Source organism: Henningerozyma blattae, chromosome 1 (assembly GCF_000315915.1).
Source record: "Henningerozyma blattae CBS 6284 chromosome 1, complete genome".
In the NCBI taxonomy this organism is placed as follows: domain Eukaryota; kingdom Fungi; phylum Ascomycota; class Saccharomycetes; order Saccharomycetales; family Saccharomycetaceae; genus Henningerozyma; species Henningerozyma blattae.
The window spans coordinates 1,612,844-1,634,435 of NC_020185.1; the positions used below are offsets into that span (position 1 = coordinate 1,612,844).

Consider the following 21,592-nt stretch of genomic DNA (forward strand, 5'->3'; position numbering starts at 1 on the left):
ATTCGGCCGAGTTGTTAAAAGCCTAAAACACGTGCAACGCAGGGCTGTGCAACGTATCACGTGATCTTTTTTATTTATCTCTTTTGGAGTGTGCTAGACGAAGCTGAAGCTGTAGGATAGAGATGGGTGTTTGAATTCTTGGTTATTGTAGTGTACTGGACAAAACTCAAATACTTTGTATATCGGCCTGGCCACGTGACACCGTCACGTGACACCACCCGTGCACCGAACATATTCCACCCGTGCACCACGACGAACATCCGTGCACCCTGCTTGCATTTGCATGTGACGCCTATGTGGATTTTTCTATTTTCAAACTCCGAAATCCGTGCACCCGGCCGGCCAGAAATGGCAAAAAAAGATAAAAATAATGAAAAATGAAAAATGAAAAAAAGAAAAGAAAAGAGAAAAAGGAATCCAAATATTTTTTAACACCGTCGGCTAACACCGCCCCGGAAAAAGAAACGCGCCAGTAATATGCCGTAGACCCCTCGTAACCCACACATTTCTTTTTTTATCTTTTCTTAAATTTTCATACTTTCTTTTTTCGGCCTTTTCTCGGATCGCTATCAGCCGACAGACAAGCTCCGAAGACTTTTTTTTTTTTTTTTTTTTTTCTATTGTTGGACCACCAAACCTTGTAGGTGTTTATTTTCGGCGCGTGTTAACAGACTAATAGACTACTAATTTATTATTGTTCGCATTTTTGTCTTGACCTCATTAGAATCGCATCTCATCTCATCTTATCTTGACTAGGTAATTACATGAATGAAATGAATACAAAAAATAATATTAAAACAAAAAATTACTCGACCGGAATCATACTCCTTTACTATCATAGTCCATTCATAGCCTAAATCATTATCGGTGCGAATAACCTTAAATGATAATACAGGTCTTATTGGACGTAATCGTAATAGCTGTAGAACGGAATGTTAAGATGGTTCAGGTTATCTTATTTATTATAACATTTTTTTCTTGCTTTTGATGTTTTCTTTATCTTTTGGATTGCTTTTGATCTAATGTTTTGTTTGCATTTTCACAAGCTCGTTTTTGATTCGTATTAGTATATAATTCCATTTGGAATTTCATTTGTTGTAATTTTTTTTTTTTGATTTGATTTTTTTTCGTTATCTACTGTTGTACCTGAACTTTCACCAAGCTGGCCGTACACCACATACTCCTCTTATATTTGCGCTATTTTTATTTGTTCCTTCAATTTTTTGAAACTTTTCAATATAAAATACATTCTCTATCTTAGTGGTGTGTGTTTTTTATTGTTTTTTTTTAAATCAACCCCCTCCCCAAGTTTGCTAGCTCAACATTCCTTCGTATCCCAACCGTTTCATCATGATTAATGAATCATCAAAGACAGCCTTGCCCAATAACACAACCTCTCATTTGAAATGCTCTCAAAACAAATTAAAAAACCCATCATCAATATCATCTTCTTATAATTCCACGTATATCGATGCAAATGACGATGTTAAGGACTCTATGGTTTTACAAACTGTAGAAGTAGATTCTATACTCGATCTTACAAGAGATGCTCGTATTGCTTCCCTACGCAATAACTCTGGCTTATACAAATTACCTTCCAACGACTCCATTGCATCTTTCACAAATAATAACGTTTCTAGTCCTTTGACTCCAAGCAAATCATTTATAAAGGCAAATAACCATTCATTTGGTAAATACATGGTCCAAGATTATTCTCCTTATAACACATCGACTCCTCAAACGATACAAACTCCCATGATTCGTTCGGTAAGAACAAATTATTTAAGACCAAATATGAGATTCACAGGGTATCAAATATCAGGATATAAGAGATATCAAGTTTCCATTCTTCTAAAAACAGTAGATCTACCTTCTAATAACGTAACGTATGATTATTCAAACCCACATCTTTCAGGTTACCTTTCTATCAAGGGGTTGACCAACCAATACCCAGAAATCACTACATTTTTCGAAAGTTTTGTCATTGATCATGTCAATCTTTCGTTTCTATCAAATACTTGGAATAGTTATCCAAATTTGAAAAATTTCACATCTTCTATATCAAATGATTTAGATCATTGGTTCAATTTTACTTCTTTTAAAAATTTGGTTTCTCAATTGAATTTACCAAACCAAGTTTCTGATCTAATAGATTCTTCATACGTTGATAAAGTTTTGCGTGAAAAGACGTTGACTTATTTGGATAATAGATTTATCTTCATGAGATGGAAGGAAAAATTCCTAGTGCCAGATTCAGAGATAGATAACATAGAAGGTGCATCTTTTGAAGGTTTTTATTATATCGTCCATGATCAATATACAGGTAACATTAAGGGATTTTATTATCATAAAGACGCAGAGAAATTCCAACAATTGGACTTGATTCCAGATTTCATCGACGACAAGGGCGGTAACGAAGATTACGAGTTTGCTTAATTGCATTCGTACTCTCCCCCCCCACCTACCATTACGCTTTCATATTTGTTTTTATTTTTATTTTATTTTTTATTTCTTTCACGAACCCCCCATTCATTTCTCCCATCCTTTTTTTATAGATTAATTCATTTTACATTCCCATAAACTTTTTTATAAGCGCCCAATTTCACTACTGATCATTCGCTTGTTGTATTTATATTAGAATCAAAAAAAAATTATATATAATTAAAAACTTCATTTAGACACTCAAATTATAATTTTTTTATTTTCCAACAACTTCGAAGTCAAAACACTTTTTTGTATGCTTTTGACGAATTGAATATTCTAAAATATTTCAACGTAAATCAAATATTGTTACCCGGATTCCAAGTTTCCTACTGAAAAATAATCAAGTTCCGAAATTATCAACTGTATATTGATAATGGTAAAATTAATAGACAAGTTATTTTAAAGATTATTAAAATAAACTTTTGGAAAAAGGGACACAAGTACTAAACCCAATTATACATCAGACATATCACCAAATATTATATTCAAACATGCCAATCAATAATGTTAAAAGAAAAGACTTAATCGTTAGATATCAACACAAATTCCCACCAAAAACTTCTTATGATAATATCTCTAGTGTGTCTGGTATGATATCACAAAGTATGCCAATGGCTGCTATGTTTTTAAGAAATAAATTCATCGCTTGGTTTGCTTTTATTCAAACATTTTATTCTGCATTAACTAGTGGTTCAGGTTTATTTGAAATGTCTATTCCAACAAATGAAACTGCCAAGAATGTGAAAAGTGGATCCCTAGGTACTACTTCACAACCAAATGGTGTTAAATTTGTAATGAGTTTAATTGGTGTTTTATTCTGTTATTCAGATTTGGTTATTCCACAAAAAGTTCCAGGTTGGGTTCCAAAGGCAGATTCAGATATTCAAGCGGGAACTATTAGTACAGAACCTGTTCAAGAATAAACAATTTTTAAACAAACCCAAAAAAAGACATATGAGATGATAAGGTAAAAAGTACGTAATGATATTAAATATATTTATAAATATATTTATTATATATGGAATAATAATTAGTCAGACAATAATTAATTTATGTTCTTTATGCGCGTATATCTGTTGAAAGGTACGTGAAATAATTCAAAGTGAAATGTATCAATACATTTATTCACCGATATCTTCAAACCAATCACTTGGTCTTTCATCAATAAATTTCTTCATAATGGTTTTACATTTTTCGTCGTCAACAACAACAACTTCGACACCTCTTTGCTTTAAATATTCTTCACCTGGACTCTTGAAGTTGACATTTTCACAAATAACAACTCTTGGAATACCGTACATGATAATAGCACCAGTACACATGTCACATGGGGATAAAGTAGTGTATAAAGTAGTGTTTTTATAAACTTTACCACTTAATCTACCACAGTTTTCTAGAGTGGAAATTTCACCATGCAAAGTTGGAGAACCCTTTTGGAATCTCATGTTATGGCCTGAACCTAAGATTTTACCATCTTCATGATTGATTAAACAACCACCGATTGGAACACCATTTTCAGAAGCACCTTTAACAGCTTCATCATAAGCTGTTTGGATACCTAAAGCATCCCATTGGGCAGGGTTTACAGCAGACATTTGTAATTAAAAATTTTTGGTCGTTATAAGTAAGTTATAAATACAAATAAAAATAGAAGAAAATTATGTAATATCAAGAAAAATAAAAAAAAAATAAATGAACATTTCAATACTAAAACATTTTTATACAGAGGAAACTATGAAAGGCAGGAAGAATTTGATAAAAAAAAAAATATTTCAAATTTGCGATGAGATTGCCGACGGATATAATTCCGGAAATAATTCGTTTCGAGATAAATGATTAAAAAAAAAAGATAAGGGGAGAGACACAGTCACCTTTACATTATCATCTGTGAAACAAACCAATAACCGTAAACCATTTTGTACTATTGGATAATGATAAGAAATTATAGAATAGGAATATCTATCAAACGGTTTTACAGTGATTCATTAAAACAGATATATGATTATCAATGGCCAGTTAAAATATCTAATCCAACACCTTATGACATTTTCAATTTAGAAAAAAAAAAACAATCTATTGATCTTGGTGATCTTAAAAAAAAATATCATGAATATATTAAGATGTATCATCCTGATCAAGGGTTTGATATTTTAACCAATAAAGATAAGATTTTAAATGAAGAGGAGAAGAAGAAAAGAATATTAATGATAATACGAAGTTATAAAATATTAAAAACACCAAAATTGAAACGTACTTATGATATAAGTGGTATTGGATGGATAAATAATGAAGAAGATATTTTAAAAGATCAAAGAATGTCCGATATACCGTATGAATATTGGCAAGCAGGTACATGGGAAGATATTCAAAAAACCAAAGAATTTTCTGAAGAAAAGGAAAATGAAAAAAAGCATTTAGGCACATCAATATTTGCAGGTTTAATATTTTGTGGGATAAGTATAAAGGTGTTGACTGTTCTAAAGGATTTGATAATAGAAAAATTCGGTAGAGAAAGGGAAAGGCTGGAATATCGAGAATCTTTGGACTAATGAAATGGATATTTTAATCTTAATTTTAAATTTTTTTTTTTTACTTGTTGTAAGTATTACTATATAAATAGAGTCTATAAAAGCATATCATATAAATAGGCAGGAAGTAAATAAATAATATTGGTATTGTAGAGGGTAAAGTGTGCAATTTTGAAATAAAAATAAAAAAGAAGTACAGAGAAGGGGAGAAGGTAAAGAAAGAATGCAAAATGTATCAGTGAAGGAAGAAAAAAAACGAAATGGAATTTTAATAGAAACAGAATAGCAAGAGATGAATGGTTATCCCAAGACACGAGTAGCCATTTCAAACGCACAGAAAGTAGCACCATTTGCGGGTGCTGCTCGTAGCATTGTTGGGCCAAACCCTCTAAAGAATGCCTTGGAACCACCATACGAATACAATTGTTTAGCAACTTTCCAAATGTTATCTGAATATCTCGGCTTATTTAATGAATCTGTTTGAATGACAGATTTCACCACATCTAATGGATACACAGCTAACCATAACATAGAACCAGCACAGCCACCATATAAACATGATTTCCAAGCTGGTAACTCCTTTCTTGGTACACCCGAATGTGCCACCAAGGCTTCATAAGTTAAGAAATATACCCCTAGTCCATGACCCGCACGTATTAACATAGCCGGTAAACCTCTCATCAAAGCACCTCTTGCCCATAATTGATTGATACAATCTAAGGGACCATTGAAATGTGTTATTGCATCGGTGACATTCTTGGCATTAATAGGCGCCTTTTGAACTTGTAATCTAATACGAACATGTTCCATCGGACAAGCCAAGAATGCATTGGCAATACCACCACCAAGTCCACAAAGATAATATTGCCATAAATGTAAATTTACACGACCATCAGCATTCTGATGACGGAAAAATCTTTTCAACGCTTCATTAGTACCAAATTGAACAGCAACACATGCCCCTGCACCCACCAACGGTGTTAGCATACCTTTATATAAGGCTAATGGACCTTCATTTTTGAAAAGATCACGTAATACATGCAACGCTGTAGTAGGTGTCTTCGAAGTCTGTAGACGAACTTTAGTAGTGTCAAATGGTTGCCCTACTACCACTTGGCCAATACCTCCTGCAGTCCCTGCAAGTAAATCCTTTATGATTCTAGTATTATCATGAGCAGGTTGAGTTGCTGAGATCGGGGTGGAACTAGTAATAGGTGACAATGGAGAAGCAGTTTTCGACGATGACATTAAATGTAAGACAAATATATTTTGTTATAAGATATTTGCTTAATTTTATTTTATTTTAAATTTTAATTTTTTCTTGTTTTTTATTTACTGAAGAATGAGTATGTTATAATGTATCTATATCTATATCTGATATAAATATTCAAGGTACCTATGTATTATATACAAAATATATACAAACATATATATATATAACATATATATATTTTGTAAATTACTTATAATTATATTGAATATATTATATAATTTTACATATTCCTTTAATATTAATAATGTAAACTGAATTTTTTTGTGAAAAATCCGTATATTGAAATTTACATAGAATGAGATGAAAAAGTATAAATCCCGTCTAACAAATACCTAAAAGAGGAATCTGTGAGTTGTCGGAAAAACAAAGATACGTGTATCCAAATGGGGTAACTGACACAGAAAATCCCGTAGGTCATTTTAGAGTCACGCACAAGAAGAGTCACACATAGAGAATGTAGATAAAGAAAATAAAAGATAAATAATGAAAAAATCTGGCAGTTGATTGGTCAAGGGCTGGGTCCTACAAGAATGAGGGTTATGAGGAGGCTTAAGGTGAGCAATAAGGGAAAAAGAGCGAAGAAAATAGGGCAAGAAAGTGATGAAATAAGGGTATTATCAACGGTGATAGGAAATTGACAATGGGGTTAATTTATTAGTTGTGTTTATCTAATTACGTTTTATTACTACTATTACTACGTAGTGTTGGAGATGTCGGAAGAAATGTGGCATCAGTGATGAGGAGAGCGGTGAGGAGAGCGGTGAGGAGAGCGGTGAGGAGAGCAGTGAGGAGAAGATATTTTAGATAACAGTTTATTTTGAGTCCGAAACCGATTCTGAGTGTTCTGGGTATCGTCAATCAGATTAGAACTGTTTTAAGAAACAGCGATTTGCCAAGGTATCCCCGAAAATATACAATATAATATTCCTTGAGAAATGTGATTATTAACAACCCTAGAGGAGGGAAGCCCTGAAGGTATAGTTAGAGAAAAAAACGAAGCGAGAGGGTCAAGTGAAAAAAACGAAAAAAAATAAAAAGCAAGGTTTGTACAAGTTATATAAACAGTAGGGATATCGACCTCTTATTAGTAGCAATGATGCGGCAGTGCGCTTCATGTCATGAGCATTAATAATGAACAACTAACGGTCGGTCACATTTCGTCATCAACATCCAGATTTTTAATTCCTACCATGTCTGAATTATAAATTTTCCTATTGGGTACCTAATACCATCTTTTGTACATAAGTAAGACAATTGTTTTTGGTAAAACTAAAAAAAATTCAAGCACACTTTATTCTATCGGACTCCGATTATGTCTCACTTTAATTGAATTTACCGGATTCAGATATACTGATACTATCGCTTTATAACTTATGGCCTGATATGGTAAGAAAAAATCAAATAGTGTAAGAGAGGGAAAAGAAGAAGCTTATATTATTATTGAATGAGGTAAATCAAACACCCTTAGTGGAATACGTTTTACAAAGTATAGATCTTATAATATATATTTGATCTTATGATAGATTCATGATCTTATGATAGATGCGTTTTATGATGCCGAGTTACCTAATACTAGAAAATTTGTTTCATCAACTATAACCGCTGCCAATACGAGAATTGATTTCTTGGCAGGGGCGGAACTATTACAATATTAATCGGCCTTATAATTTTTTAACTATTTTTGTAAGAGCATCTATTTACCGATTTTTTTTTTTTACTTTTTTTTTTTTTTTTTTTTTAAAAAGAGCTAAAAACATACAGACATACAAACGTACGGATGTCGTTTTGCATTTGCAGCCAATATTGAAACTGTTCGTTGAAAATTACAATGTTATATTTCATTATGGTTAGATATGGTAATATGTAAATTTTAGCGTATGTTAAGTTCTACTATCTGGCAGTAAAATCATCGATTTCTTTTTTTTTTTTCTTTCGATGTTTGACTGCGTTTTAAAATTATGCAGCGATGAGCTATTCTATGTTGCTTTGATATAGCTACAGTGGTGATGAGTGCCATCTTAAGTTTCAACTAAGATAATGATTAGTGGATGTTGTAAAATTTGAGTCCTATAAAAGGGCTTGAAGACAATTTAAAAGATGATAGTTTTGCATAATATTTTTTCTTCAAAGCCTACCATTAAATTCATAGATTTTCATTCTGTTGCATTAAAATAACAACACCATTTTTATATTACAAATTAGCATTCTACTATCCTATTTATCATGTCTTATCCAGAAAAGTTCCAAGGTATTGCCGTTGTTGAACGTGAAGATTGGTTAAACCCAAAAAAAGTTTCATATGATCCAAAGACTTTTGGTGAGCAAGATATAGATATTGAAATCATGGCTTGTGGTGTCTGTGGTTCAGATACCCACACTGCTGCTTCTCGTTGGGGGCCTTGTCCAAATAGTCAAGTTGTGGGTCATGAAATTATCGGTAAAGTTGTTAAGATTGGTTCTAAATGTGAAGATGGATTGAAAATTGGTCAAAGAGTGGGGGTTGGTGCTCAAGTCTTTTCTTGTTTAGAATGCCAACGTTGTAAGAATAACAACGAGCAATATTGTACTAACTTCGTCACTACTTATACTGGTATTTATCCAAACGGTTACATAGCACAAGGTGGTTATGCTTCTCACATTAGAGTTCATGAACATTTCGTAATTCCAATCCCTGATGAAATCCCAACTGAATTAGCCGCTCCGTTAATGTGTGGTGGTGCTACAGTATTCACTCCATTATTAAGAAATGGCTGTGGTCCAAATAAAAAAGTGGGTATTATTGGTATTGGCGGTATTGGCCATATGGGTATCTTATTAGCTAAAGCTATGGGTGCTGAAGTATATGCCTTTTCTAGAGGTGAAAATAAAAGAGCGGATGCAATGGACTTGGGTGCTGACCATTATTATGCTACAGGAACTGAAGGTTGGGATAAAGATTTATTCAACACTTTAGATTTAGCTGTTATTTGTGCTTCTTCTTTAACTGATATAAATTTAGATCAATATATTAAAATAATGAAAATTGGTGGTTCTATTCAATCCATTTCTGTTCCAGATGTTACAGAAAAATTAACTTTACGCCCATTCCAGTTAGTTGGTATAACAATCGGTAACTCTTTGATTGGTACTCCACAAGATATTAAAACAATGTTGGATATTGTTGTTAAAAATAATGTCAAGATTTGGATTGAAAAAGTGCCTGTGGGAGAAAAAGGTGTTCATGAAGCTTGGAGTAGATTAGAAAAGGGTGATGTTAGGTATAGATTTGTTTTAACAGATTTTGAGAAAGAATTTGGAAGTGAAAAATAATTATGAGATACGCATATTATCTTTACTTCCATCATGTCCATTCTTTCCATAGTTATCTTATAAATAAGTAATCCATCAAAAATTTTCTATAGATTTTTATTCATAAATTTATAAGAAAAAAGAAAAAGAATACATATCATAATTATCATTTAAACTACAAATCTATTTAATATACAATTACAGTTAGCTTAATTGGTTTTATTTGAGGTGGTAGCACCATTAGGAATATTTGAAGTATTATTAGTAGCTATACTACTTCTTAATTTTTGAACTGCATTTTGATATCTTTTCGTTACACCCGAATTTTCTAATGTCTTATTCGGAAATTGTTTTTGCTTTCTAGCTTGAAGATTAATTTCTTCGCTATACAAAAGTCTTAATAATGTTTCTAAATCTAATTTGGAGTAATCTTTCAATTCGCCGTTATTTAATTTTATGAAAAATTGGTTTTCATCCTCTTTACACAAATCATAGAAATTAATAGATTTGTTCATATTCACAGATGAACTATCTTCAAAGATTAAATTTCTACAAGTTAATTGTAAAGATGTAATATTCTTTACCAGTTTCTTACATCCATTATAATTGATAATTTGAATAGATTTACTTGATTTAATAAACAAATTATTGATTGTACTATCAAGGCCAACAAATACCTTATATTTTTCCTTTCCTGGTAATTGTATGACCATCTTGCTTTCATTTTTAATTAAATCTGATCTCAAAGATGAAATATTATGATCTAATTCAAAACTATCAGTATTCAAATACCAATTTTTATTTTCTTGGAACGTTCTACCAATATAATAAATACATCTGGCTCGTATATCAAATCGTAAAACCGTCATTAATTTAACGCGTAAATCTTTAAAGTTATTGATTATTTTATCAAAGTTTCCAACTGTTTGGTTGATCATACATATCTTTAAAGATTTCATTCTTTCTTCACGAACAAATGTTGGAGATTCAAATAATGACCAATCATTTCTTAATTGATCAATATCTTGAAGAGCATCCCCCTTATTCACTTGTACAACTTTTCTTAATTGAGGTAACCATTCCAAAACCCAGCTTATAGTGGCGTTGAAGTTAATAATTGCATCCAAAGTTGCCATATTAAATAAATCACTAGAATTTAATCCTCTTCCAGTTTCAAAAAATTGTGGACAATATTTTACTAACAGCTCGTATTCCTGATCTTGATTAAACTTACCTTGATAAACTGCACCTTCTTCTAATTTCATCAACTGTTCATCTTGCAACCATAGAGTAATAATTTGCTTCACGTATTCAGATTTAACTTTTGTACCAAATAAATTCTCAAATAAATTATGATAATATTTAAAAAATGAATCCAATAAATTTAGTAATGCACTGCATACTAGTTTTTTGTAACTATGAGAAGTCCTAGTAATAAATAATAAATTTGCAAATAATATCATAAAGTCATGAGCAGCACCAAGAATCTTCCTATTATCATGTAGTACATGTATTCTATATGGATTGTTCGAACGCACTCTTGTATTAAACAAGTATGTAAAGGTTCTCTGCAAATCTGGAAAAACCTCTTCATTAATATATTTAAGGAAGAAAGCTTTCGAAGATAGCATTTTTTTATTATCATCTGGAAGAATTTGGCCTACAGCCTTAGAGAACAATAAAAATGGCTCCAGGATTAATCTCATATTAAAAATAGAAGCTGGTATTACACTATTATCTTGTTCTAAGGAATCTTCTTTGATATAGATATTATTCATATCTACACTAGAATTTACAGTAAAGCCAGGGAAAATATCTTTGAAAAGATTTTTCAGATCATTAGAATAATGTAAAATTTTTTCATTATTATCAATATTATCTTGCAAAGAATATATATTATTCTGATACAATACATTATTTGTATTTGTGCCATCTATTTGTTTTCCATTAATATCTGTATTACTATTACTATCACGATTCTTGGATTTCTCTTCAGCAGATATTATTTTAGGACTACGCAGATACTTTGTTAAAAATTCTCGAATTTCCTCAAGCATTATATTCCAAATGTCATTAATTTTATAAACATTATTAGCACTAGTCTTTCTTTGCAGGACTGCTATAATTTCATAAATTAAGCAGTGGCCTTGCATAGAAACTAATAGCTTTAAAAATATTTCCCAAAACATTGTCCTTAAAATAATTGATAGCATATTTTCCAGAGATATCCCAAAATCGTTTTGTTTTGATACATCATCTACAAGTTTCAGCAGGGATGGATGTTTGGCACGTAGAGAATCAGTAGTTCTCAATAAAATAGAATGAATTTCCACTTTTGCTCTATCAAGTAAAATCGTGCTTGCTTGGGATAATTTATTCATGTCATTAATAATTGAAAGTAAGGAAAAAATCTTTTCATTGTCAGTCTTGCCTTTAATTTTTTCTAATTTCTTCAGATCACTTGGTGTCAAAGTTTTTAATTCTTTTATAAAATCTTTTAAATCTGAATTAATCAGTTCTGACTTATTGACAAAATCAGTATTGACAATATTATTCAAATAAGTTTCCGCCCCAGTAAAATCATCTTCAGGAGTAGTCAAATCTTTCAATAAGGAAGAATCTGAATATCTAAATAAATTCTTGGAGTAAACCAAATCATGGATATCCTCGATTAAATTATTAAATAAAGAATGATCTTGCATTTGTAACTGCTCCTTGATAGGCTTTAAAGATTGAATCTCCCAAAGAGAATGAGTATTTGCCAGAAAATAAGAATCTACTAATAGTTGTTTTGCATCTTGATAATTTTCTTCTCTAATATGAGCTTCAATTTTCTCAGGTGTTGAAATTAATTTCTCTATGGCTGGTAATATTTTCAACATATTTGTATATTTTTGGGAATTTTCATTTAACTCTTCAAGAGAACCTTTTTTGACTGTGATATTTCTATTGGCATCGCTTAGGTTAGTTTTTACTTCAAGAATTTTCTCTTGAGCTTCCGTAATAAAGTGTACTGCAGTCCCATAAGAAGCAACATTGCTATTAAATTCTTGGTAATGCTCATTGACAGTATTTTGTAGATCGTATCCAATTTTACTCTGCAATTGATGAAACTCAGGCAATCTATGGCCTAAACCAACTGATGTAGTATCTAAAAATGACAATGCAAATTCCAAAGGATTAGTTGTCTCAGTTAATGTTTTTGACCATTGAGTATTAACTAAGACAATATCATCCTGTAAATGATCTAATGAACTGGTCATTGCCTCTTTCTGATCTTCTGTCAGAGCATTCACCGACAGTCCACGGCGCCTTCTTCTTGGGACCTGTAAATTATTCATATGTGATATTTTCTACCTATATTAACCGATGTTTAATGTTTAATTGACAAAGTATCAGCAATCTTCTGAACTGAGTCTTTCTTGTCTGAAAATCCCTTTTTAAAACATTCAGCCTACTAAAATACTATCTAAATGAAACTTTGACCCACTATTGCTTTTCTTAGTAACAAGCGAGATTCTCTCCATTTGATGAATTTGAAAAACAGGAAAACACAACGCAAAAAAATATAATAGCAAGAATCCCCTGATTAACCAGATCTAGTATAAATCCCGCAAATCACATGAACATGTGGATGAAGAATAATGTCTTAAAATTCTGCAATGGCAAGCAAGAATGGTAACAAAGAATGTTATTAGATATATATTCTTATAAATAATATTTAGCATATTTAGGACAGAAAGTTGATAATACCTGCATTGTCAGCAGATATCAAAATATTAGATCCATCAGTCTTGCATAGAACTATAGAGTTTATTGTGTCATAATGACAAGAGTCATCCATTGAACTGCTATGGTGAACACCTTTCGAAGTATGTAATACAAAGGTTAAGTTAGCTGTAGCTTTGTAAGGCAAAAATTTGTATCTTGTTTGATATGTTCTGTTAGAAAGGTCTTTGGAAGCTGAGATATTATCCACATCAAAAAGTAGAATATTATTTCCTGGCCTAACAGCAAATGCAATTCTATTTTCTTCTATATATAAAGTGGTAACTTTGCTTAGTGGTAATTTGGTGTTTAAGGGAAGTTTATTAATACCTTTATCTTTGGCAACAAATAATTCAATCGATGGTTGCTCATCTGAATCGATTACGGCTATTTGACATTGAAGTTTTGAAAAATCCCAAATGGAAAAAAATGATTCTGAATAACCCCCTACAATTAATACAGCATGTTTCCCTGCATGCTTGAATATTTCTAATTTTGAAATTGGTGCATTGTTTCCAAAAGTAAAAGAATTAATAAGAATATGGAACCTTAGATCCCATACTATTACAATTCCCTTAGAGGTACCGAAAATTAATGTGGATTGATCATCTGTAACTGTAAATGAACAAATTGCACCATGAATACCAGGTGCTTCAATTGTATCGATGATTTCCATAGTTAAAATATTTATCACTAAAATTCTTGAAAGGTTTGTTATAACAAAAAGTAGGGGGCTCTCGTCTGAAACAAATATCTTGATCTGTAAAGCAATTTCTTTAGTTTCTGTATTTAAACTTAGTTTTCGAATGATCTTAAACGTTTGGAAATGACACTTATTTTCATTTATTTGGAAAAATACCCTCATAATAATGATAGACCCATCTTTAGTAGACATTGCAAAACAATCATGACCTGGTATAAATGCTAAATCAGTTATTGGTGAACTGCAGTCTAACATTAAACTGGAGGAAAATTTTTCGCCCATAACAATATCTTTAATATCCCATAATCTAATTAAGCCCTCACTAGATCCACTTATTAAATACGGTACAGTGCCATTGGATACTAAGATAGATGAAATTGAATCATTTTCATTTTCAATTAAATTTGACATTAGTCGACCATTTAGTTTACCTAAGATATTTCTGTTATTATGTGAACTAATATGTGGGCCAAATTCTTTATAATCTTTTAAAGAATAGGATATGTGGAAATTTTCTAAATATGTTTTAATAGTATGAATATCCCCTTCGTAACTGTTTCTTATCGAAAATCTTGCACTAGGTTCCGTAGTTTCTGGTATTTCATGATATAGCGCATTATGATCAAAGGAAGGTTCCAATTGAACGTATACGTTTTCGAGATTAGAAGTTAATGTTGGTGTAGTTTTAGCCTTAAATACTAACGAACCATTTAAATCTCGAACTGCTGATTGATTTGATGTTGTTGATAACAATGTTGAATATCCATTTGGTAGTTCTAAATTTCTCGACATGTTCATATTGTCTGGTTTATTGTCTAAGTACTCCACATCAAAAAATATATTATATGGTCTGATATTTGGAAGTGAAGTTGTCGAAATTATATTTTTAGTCTCAAGTTCATCCATACTTTTTAAAGCATTGCTTTCTCTTTTAACAGTTCTTAGAACGTAACCTCTTAGTATAGCTAATTTCCAAAGCTCCTCTTTGGGGAATCCTATAGCCTTAAATCTATCTATCCAATTTCTATCTTCTGCAGTTAATGGAATTTCTTGATTATCGAATGATATAATAACTGCATTAGAAGCTTTTGTTGAATTTTTAAAACCATAATTTTTAATTGAATAATCTTTCGTTGTAAAAGAAATTATATTACTACCAAATGCATCGACATGTTTATTAGGTATTTGTTGCCAAAATAAACTTTTAGTTGCCCGCAGTGACCAACTACATAGTAGACGATAGACAGATCTTGAAACAGGTTGCTTGCAACTTGAAAGCAGTAAGTCTTTCGTAAATTCAATATCAAATTCAAAAAACAATCTAATAATTGGATACAAAATGCAATATGCTTCTGCATTTGATAATTTTTCCGCAATTTTAACTATAACTAGTAAAGAAAGTTGTCTTATCCATGTATTTGGGTGTAGTAATAATGTTGAGATTGTAGAACATAAATCAAAATAATATTTTTTGCCAATTAAACCAATGTCAATTAAATCTCGAATGCTACGCAAAACTGAGACAACAACTAACTCTTCTGTATCGTAGATTGTTTGTATCAATAATGGTAAGATATATTGTTCTAGAGTAATTGGACCCAGCAAAACTGCTATCCCAGATATCGTTTGAATCAGTTTAATTCGTAGTGCTGGATCACGATCGTTCAAATAAGTAATTAAGTGGCTTAATATAACATCATTAGTCTTTTCACGGCCAAAAAATTTACACAGAGGCAAAATATTGCATAGCAAAGAGAATCTTACAGATTTTTTATTATCAGTTAATAACGCAACACAAAGTTCTTCTACCTGTTTTGTTAGTTTCCGAGAGTAGTTGTTCGTAATTTCAATGTTTTCCATACCTCTTTTTTGCTTATTATCCTCCAGATTTGAAGAATAATTAAAAAACAATAATTCTTGGAACCTATTCGAGGTTGTAACCAAATCACCCAAACAATTAGCAATCACTGCTCTAACGTATGTGTGTTTCTTACTCACCATGAGCAATTTCTTTAATCTTGGAAAAATATAATCCATAAATATGTTTTCATTAATTAAGCTAACATGTTCAACTACAGATAAAACTTGTGATAATCCATTTATTGAGAGAGTTTGAATATTGATATTATCATCTGAGAAACAGGCAACAAGGAATGGAACTACTCTATTTATCTTATTATCATCTGAAACAAATTGAGAGAAAACAATGAGAAGTTCTATACATTTCGTTTTAACAGACAATGATACTACATTTCGAAGACAATGACATAAAAATGAGATTAGCAAAAGAGCGCATTCCTCTTTTACTACATCTGATAACTGGTTAAATTTTATTAAAGGTATTGGGGGTAAATTGGATATTTTTAAAGAGGCTATTAAATATCTTTCGAAATTAATTTTTGGTATTCCGTGTTCAACTTCAGCTTGTAGTTCATAACCAAATGATACACATATTTTTTGAAAATTGAAGTATATATTTTCACAGCATATATCCATTACATTTACTTGATCTTTAACCCCTGAATTTGAACAAATATCACCTGTTCTCGGAGTACTAGTAGAAATCATTGCAAGTGTTCTAAAATAATCATAAGTGAATGTATAAAAATAATCAGGAAAGAATACTCCTCTATATTTTTCTAATAGTTCACCAATTTTCAGTCTTTTTGAAGGGTTAATATCTATCATATCCATTATTAAGTTTATTAACTCTTCATCTTCAATTTGAGTTTTTAAAAATTCACGAATGTCATATTCGTTATTTTTATATTTGAATAATTCAGAAAGATTAAAAATAGGTGTGCCCTCATTGTACAATTCTGCAATACAACAACCAGCACTGAATACATCCATTTCTGGTTTAAGTTGATGTTTTAGTGAATTTTTTGGATCGTATAATTTTGTATCAAAACGTTCAGGAGCTATATAACAAGTTCTCCTTTTCGAAGTATCAAAATAAAATGAAAATTCCCCTGGGTTGTCCTCAGGGATATATACTGGCTTTAAAGATGCAGAGAAGTCTGTAAGTAATAACCAATTCCAACTAGTAGTTAAGATATTTTCTGTTTTAATATCACCATGTATTATCCCTAATTCATGAATGTTTTGTAATATTTTTAAAAGTTGGAAAGTAATAAATTTTAGCTCAATTCCTTGAAGGTATGGTCTAGAACTAACTCGGTCATAGAGATTATTCTTTACGCATTGTCTTATTAGATAACCAGCTCGGTTTGTTTCAATAATGTTAGAATAATTTAAAACATTAGGGAGAGGAGCTAATAACCGAGCTTCTTCAGTTAATGCATTTTTAATTAATTGTAAAGAATAATTGTCTGTAGGCTTAATAAAGACTTTAATTATAATTTCACCATTAGCATCAATTGCTTTACATGTTTTTAAAAATCTTGAAGAGTTTAATTGATTAATGTAATGAATATCTTCTAATACATCGATATAAGAAAATATGGCAATAGAAGGAGATGTTTGAACTAATAAAGAGAGCTGAGCACCCATAGTATTATTATATTGTGTTAATCTATCAATATACTATTTAGTTAATTAAAATAATGCACAAATATTAATACTGTACAAGTTTTTCCATCGAAGCTATATTTTCCTATGTAGATTATTATAGAGCATTTAAGGTTGGATCATATACACAGTTCGGAATTTTGTAGTAAGGATGTTTAAAAATTAAATATTGGAAAAAAAAAGTATAGGCGGTAAAAAAAAAAACAAATAACAAATAACAAATGGAAAAAGTACGGGAAAAAAATGAACGAAATATTTGACTTAAGAAAAATAAATTAATCATTATTTATAATATGAATTTTGAATTAATTGCGGGTTATTTAAACGATTTTGAGTAGGATTGTCCAAGATTACTCTTTCGCGTTTAAAATTATCGACTTCTACAATTAGATATTCTCTTAATTTTTGCATTGAATCTAATTTTTCCTCATATGTAAAATCAAATGATCCATATGGACAATCAGGTTCATCGTCAATTTTCCTAACATCTTTAAAGAATGGATGCTCAATTGCTTGGTTAATTGTTATACGTTCAGCTGGATCCCAATCGAGCAATCTATCTAACAAATCAACTGCATCCATTGATGCATTTGGGAAAATTTTTTTCCAATCTTGTTTCTCAATATTTGAATTAGAATCAGAGCAAAGACTATTTGCATATCTCGAACTAAAAGATTTCAAAAGTGATTTAGAAGGAGAACCTAAAACTTGTAGAATTTGAAATATTTGATTCATTGCATCTTTCCCCATGAATAATGGCCTTCTTTCGTAAAATTCACCTAATATACAACCGAGAGACCACATATCTATAGATTTATCATATGTTTTATGGGATAAAATCAATTCAGGTGCTCTATACCAACGTGTTGCAACATAATTTGTAATATCTTGGTGTGAAACTCTTGTATTAAAATATTTACTTGCCACACCTCTTGCTAAACCAAAGTCACATATTTTTAAACAGCCATTTAAAGTACATAATATATTTCCTGGTTTTAAATCTCTATGAATGACATCTGCACTATGGATATATTTTAATCCACAAACAATTTGATAAAAGAAAAATTTAATATGGAACTCACCCAAATACACTGAAGAATGAATCACTTTTGCCAAATCATAATCGATTAATTCTTGATAACAATATAAACCTTCATAAGGTTTTTCTACTACTAATTCTAAATCAATTAAGTTAACAATGTTTTTATGACCTTTAAAATAATTAATAAATTTTAATTCACGAATAGCTCTCTTCAATAAAATTTCTCTAAAGAAAATATTTGTAATTTTTTTCACTGCAATACAATACGTATTTTCTGGATTTTTATTATCTCTAGCCGAACAAACAGTCCCATATGAACCTTTACCTAAGATATGAACTATTTCATATCTACTAGGTAAAGAAAATTTATTTTCTTCATCAATTGTTCTATTTGGTTCACCAGCTAGATGATGAGATTTTAATTTCAATTTTTCCAATTGAGATTGTAATAATTGTTGTACTCGTTTGTCAGTTACTTGTTGTTGTTTAAGTTCCTTTTGACTGAGTTTAGGTACAGTTTTCGAAGGTATGAAGAGTGGTTTACGATTATTTGTGAATTCCATATTCTTTGAAGTAAAAAGCCAATTGTTTCTATTTTTTTCAATATATATAAAGAAATTGAAAATAATTAAGTTCTAAAGCCTGTACTTAAAAAATAAAAGGTAAGTATGAACTGGAGATAATAGTTTTGTATATTATTAAATATTGACCCTTTTTTATTTGAAAATCATTTATTATATTTTTTTTCTTCGTATATTTCAATTTGTGTCGTTTTCCGAAAAGGGAAAAACAAAAACGTTTAAACTGTAGAATAACTTTAAATTTATAATTTTATTTAAAAAATTATTTATTTTTTAATTTTTTTGTTTCCTCACTGTAAAACATTTGAAGCATAAAACTAACAAATTGAAATAACTTCATGCTTGTATGAACAATAATGAATTGTATTGATAAATGCTTGGATATATCACGTGATTTGTGTTTTTTTCCTCGTGCATATACGCATCATATAAAGGATTTAAGATTTTAAATAGTTGTATATATTGATTAGAAGATATAAGATAGAAAATAAACAACTAGCATATACAGAGGGACTACACCAACCTATATGCACCTCTCTTTAGTATAGCAGAAATTAAAATGTTTAATCTTCAAACAATCTGTAAGAGATGTTATCAGCTTCCAAGTAAAGCTGGAGCTAAAAAATTAATAAAAGTTTATCCACCTTTAACACCAAAACATGCATCATTTTCCAAGATTATGCAGAAATTATCAGAAAAACATTTGAATACAAAATTAGATACAACTGAAGAAAAGAGGAAGTTAGTTCAAAACTTAAGAGCGGGGGATGTTGTACGTATAACAGCAAATAACTCATATAATAATTTTGTTGGGTATGTTTTAGGCGTTAAAAGAAATTTCATGAAAGAAGATACAATGGTTGTCTTAAGAAATCAAATCGGTAAGAATTATGTTAATGTACGACTACCTATATTTAGTCCAAATATTGAAAGGATTGATGTTATTCAAAAACAAAAATTGAAATTGAAGAACGGTAGACAGCCAAGAAAGCATAATTTCATTCAAGGAACAAAGATAGATACTGGTTCAATTGAAAGAAGAAAATGAAGAGTAAAATGTAGACGGCAACTGTAAATAAATTATACATAGCATAATGTAATCTAACACAATAAATATTCCACGAATAAAATAAATACAGCGTTTTTATTATCTTATTACCATTATTTAAGCGAACTTAAGCAAAATACATGTACAGTTATTTTATATATATATATGAAGTACAAGCGTGCAATTGAAATCAACAGAAATCTATTTAGTTAAACGTACATATCATACAGGAAAGGATAAAAGTGATAAATAAAAGTCCCTCCTTTAGAAACCATAGTAGTTTTTTTTTTATTTTTTTTAATGAAAATTCGTGAATATAGGAAATGAAGTTTCGTTACAAGAGAGGAAATAATCACGGTAGACAAGTAATAGTCACATTGGACAATTAACTGTCACGTTAGAGAAGGAATAGGCAATAAATATATCTATTTGTACTTGTAAATCTTCGAACTCATACGGTCCTCGGTAGGAACATATACTGGAGAAGCAACTCCTTCCTTCTCTCTCTCTGATTTTTCTTCAGCTTCTTTCAACACTTCTTCCCAACGTCTTTGTTCCATTGCCTTATGTTTATTTGGATGTAATTTTTCTTCATACATACTCAAACCAAGACCACCTAATAATAAACCAATTGTGACGAACTGAGCGTACATTCTTGCTTGAACAATCTTTTGAGCCTTAGTCATGATCTTGTCTCTGTTAATGACTACCCACGAAGCCCATAACGAACCTGCCCATAACCCTGTAATGATCTTATATTGGTGTTTACTCAAAGTATCTAATATATTGACCATAGCCGAGTTTTGCCCCTTAACTTCATTCTTGACCTCATTAATTCTTTCTAATTGTTTACCACTATATTTTTCCTCATCAAATCTGTTGGAGGCTTCTTCTGCGCAGATAGCCATCAAAGCAGTTGGTGGCATAATAAATATAGCTGTCTTTAACGACCAAGGCATCTTCTTAGGGTTAAACCATGGGTAACGACGAGGCATTAATCTGAACAGAAGCCCAGAGATGACCAAACCTCCCACACAACCCTGCAAACCACCGATCAACGTCTGACGCTTATTCTCCTCGATTTCTTCAGATGTTAGAAGTTTCATTTTATTCTTTTTTCCCTTTTTAATAAACAGTGTAAAGTCGGTATAATGTTGTTTAAAACAAATATAAATAAACTACCAGCACTTTAGGTCTGGAACAGAGAGTACAAACACTTTAAAAGCAAACTTATATAGTGCCTTTTATGTAATCTAGCAAGTAACCAAAAGAACTATTATATGATATGATTAATAAGACACTCTAGATAATTAATAATCTCGTACTGAAAACCTATACGGATATCC

General features: G+C 30.8%; 11 protein-coding genes across 11 annotated transcripts; 5 read left to right on the forward strand and 6 right to left on the reverse strand.

Annotated features, from left to right (window-relative positions):
• Positions 1-1,350: 1,350 nt before the first annotated feature.
• VID24 (glucose-induced degradation complex subunit VID24) lies at positions 1,351-2,436 on the forward strand (the record flags this gene model as incomplete). The annotated part of the gene is made up of 1 exon (XM_004177922.1): positions 1,351-2,436. One exon carries the CDS (start codon positions 1,351-1,353, stop codon positions 2,434-2,436), a length of 1,086 nt encoding a protein of 361 aa, XP_004177970.1.
• Positions 2,437-2,975: 539 nt separating this feature from the next.
• Positions 2,976-3,407, forward strand: TBLA0A06600 (uncharacterized protein; the record flags this gene model as incomplete). The annotated part of the gene is made up of 1 exon (XM_004177923.1): positions 2,976-3,407. One exon carries the CDS (start codon positions 2,976-2,978, stop codon positions 3,405-3,407), a length of 432 nt encoding a protein of 143 aa, XP_004177971.1.
• A 198-nt stretch (positions 3,408-3,605) lies between these two features.
• FCY1 (cytosine deaminase) lies at positions 3,606-4,079 on the reverse strand (the record flags this gene model as incomplete). The annotated part of the gene is made up of 1 exon (XM_004177924.1): positions 3,606-4,079. One exon carries the CDS (start codon positions 4,077-4,079, stop codon positions 3,606-3,608), a length of 474 nt encoding a protein of 157 aa, XP_004177972.1.
• Positions 4,080-4,415: 336 nt separating this feature from the next.
• On the forward strand, positions 4,416-5,033 carry TBLA0A06620 (uncharacterized protein; the record flags this gene model as incomplete). The annotated part of the gene is made up of 1 exon (XM_004177925.1): positions 4,416-5,033. One exon carries the CDS (start codon positions 4,416-4,418, stop codon positions 5,031-5,033), a length of 618 nt encoding a protein of 205 aa, XP_004177973.1.
• Positions 5,034-5,312: 279 nt separating this feature from the next.
• Positions 5,313-6,260, reverse strand: TBLA0A06630 (uncharacterized protein; the record flags this gene model as incomplete). Its single annotated transcript, XM_004177926.1, has 1 exon — positions 5,313-6,260. The coding sequence occupies one exon, from the start codon at positions 6,258-6,260 to the stop codon at positions 5,313-5,315; it is 948 nt and encodes a 315-aa protein (XP_004177974.1).
• Positions 6,261-8,508: 2,248 nt separating this feature from the next.
• On the forward strand, positions 8,509-9,594 carry TBLA0A06640 (NAD(P)-dependent alcohol dehydrogenase; the record flags this gene model as incomplete). Its single annotated transcript, XM_004177927.1, has 1 exon — positions 8,509-9,594. One exon carries the CDS (start codon positions 8,509-8,511, stop codon positions 9,592-9,594), a length of 1,086 nt encoding a protein of 361 aa, XP_004177975.1.
• Positions 9,595-9,782: 188 nt separating this feature from the next.
• On the reverse strand, positions 9,783-12,914 carry TBLA0A06650 (exocyst complex component SEC8; the record flags this gene model as incomplete). The annotated part of the gene is made up of 1 exon (XM_004177928.1): positions 9,783-12,914. One exon carries the CDS (start codon positions 12,912-12,914, stop codon positions 9,783-9,785), a length of 3,132 nt encoding a protein of 1,043 aa, XP_004177976.1.
• Positions 12,915-13,303: 389 nt separating this feature from the next.
• Positions 13,304-17,557, reverse strand: VPS15 (ubiquitin-binding serine/threonine protein kinase VPS15; the record flags this gene model as incomplete). The annotated part of the gene is made up of 1 exon (XM_004177929.1): positions 13,304-17,557. One exon carries the CDS (start codon positions 17,555-17,557, stop codon positions 13,304-13,306), a length of 4,254 nt encoding a protein of 1,417 aa, XP_004177977.1.
• Positions 17,558-17,857: 300 nt separating this feature from the next.
• On the reverse strand, positions 17,858-19,180 carry SMK1 (mitogen-activated protein kinase SMK1; the record flags this gene model as incomplete). Its single annotated transcript, XM_004177930.1, has 1 exon — positions 17,858-19,180. One exon carries the CDS (start codon positions 19,178-19,180, stop codon positions 17,858-17,860), a length of 1,323 nt encoding a protein of 440 aa, XP_004177978.1.
• A 577-nt stretch (positions 19,181-19,757) lies between these two features.
• IMG1 (mitochondrial 54S ribosomal protein bL19m IMG1) lies at positions 19,758-20,246 on the forward strand (the record flags this gene model as incomplete). Its single annotated transcript, XM_004177931.1, has 1 exon — positions 19,758-20,246. One exon carries the CDS (start codon positions 19,758-19,760, stop codon positions 20,244-20,246), a length of 489 nt encoding a protein of 162 aa, XP_004177979.1.
• Positions 20,247-20,671: 425 nt separating this feature from the next.
• On the reverse strand, positions 20,672-21,352 carry RCF2 (Rcf2p; the record flags this gene model as incomplete). The annotated part of the gene is made up of 1 exon (XM_004177932.1): positions 20,672-21,352. One exon carries the CDS (start codon positions 21,350-21,352, stop codon positions 20,672-20,674), a length of 681 nt encoding a protein of 226 aa, XP_004177980.1.
• Between the last annotated feature and the right edge of the window lie 240 nt (positions 21,353-21,592).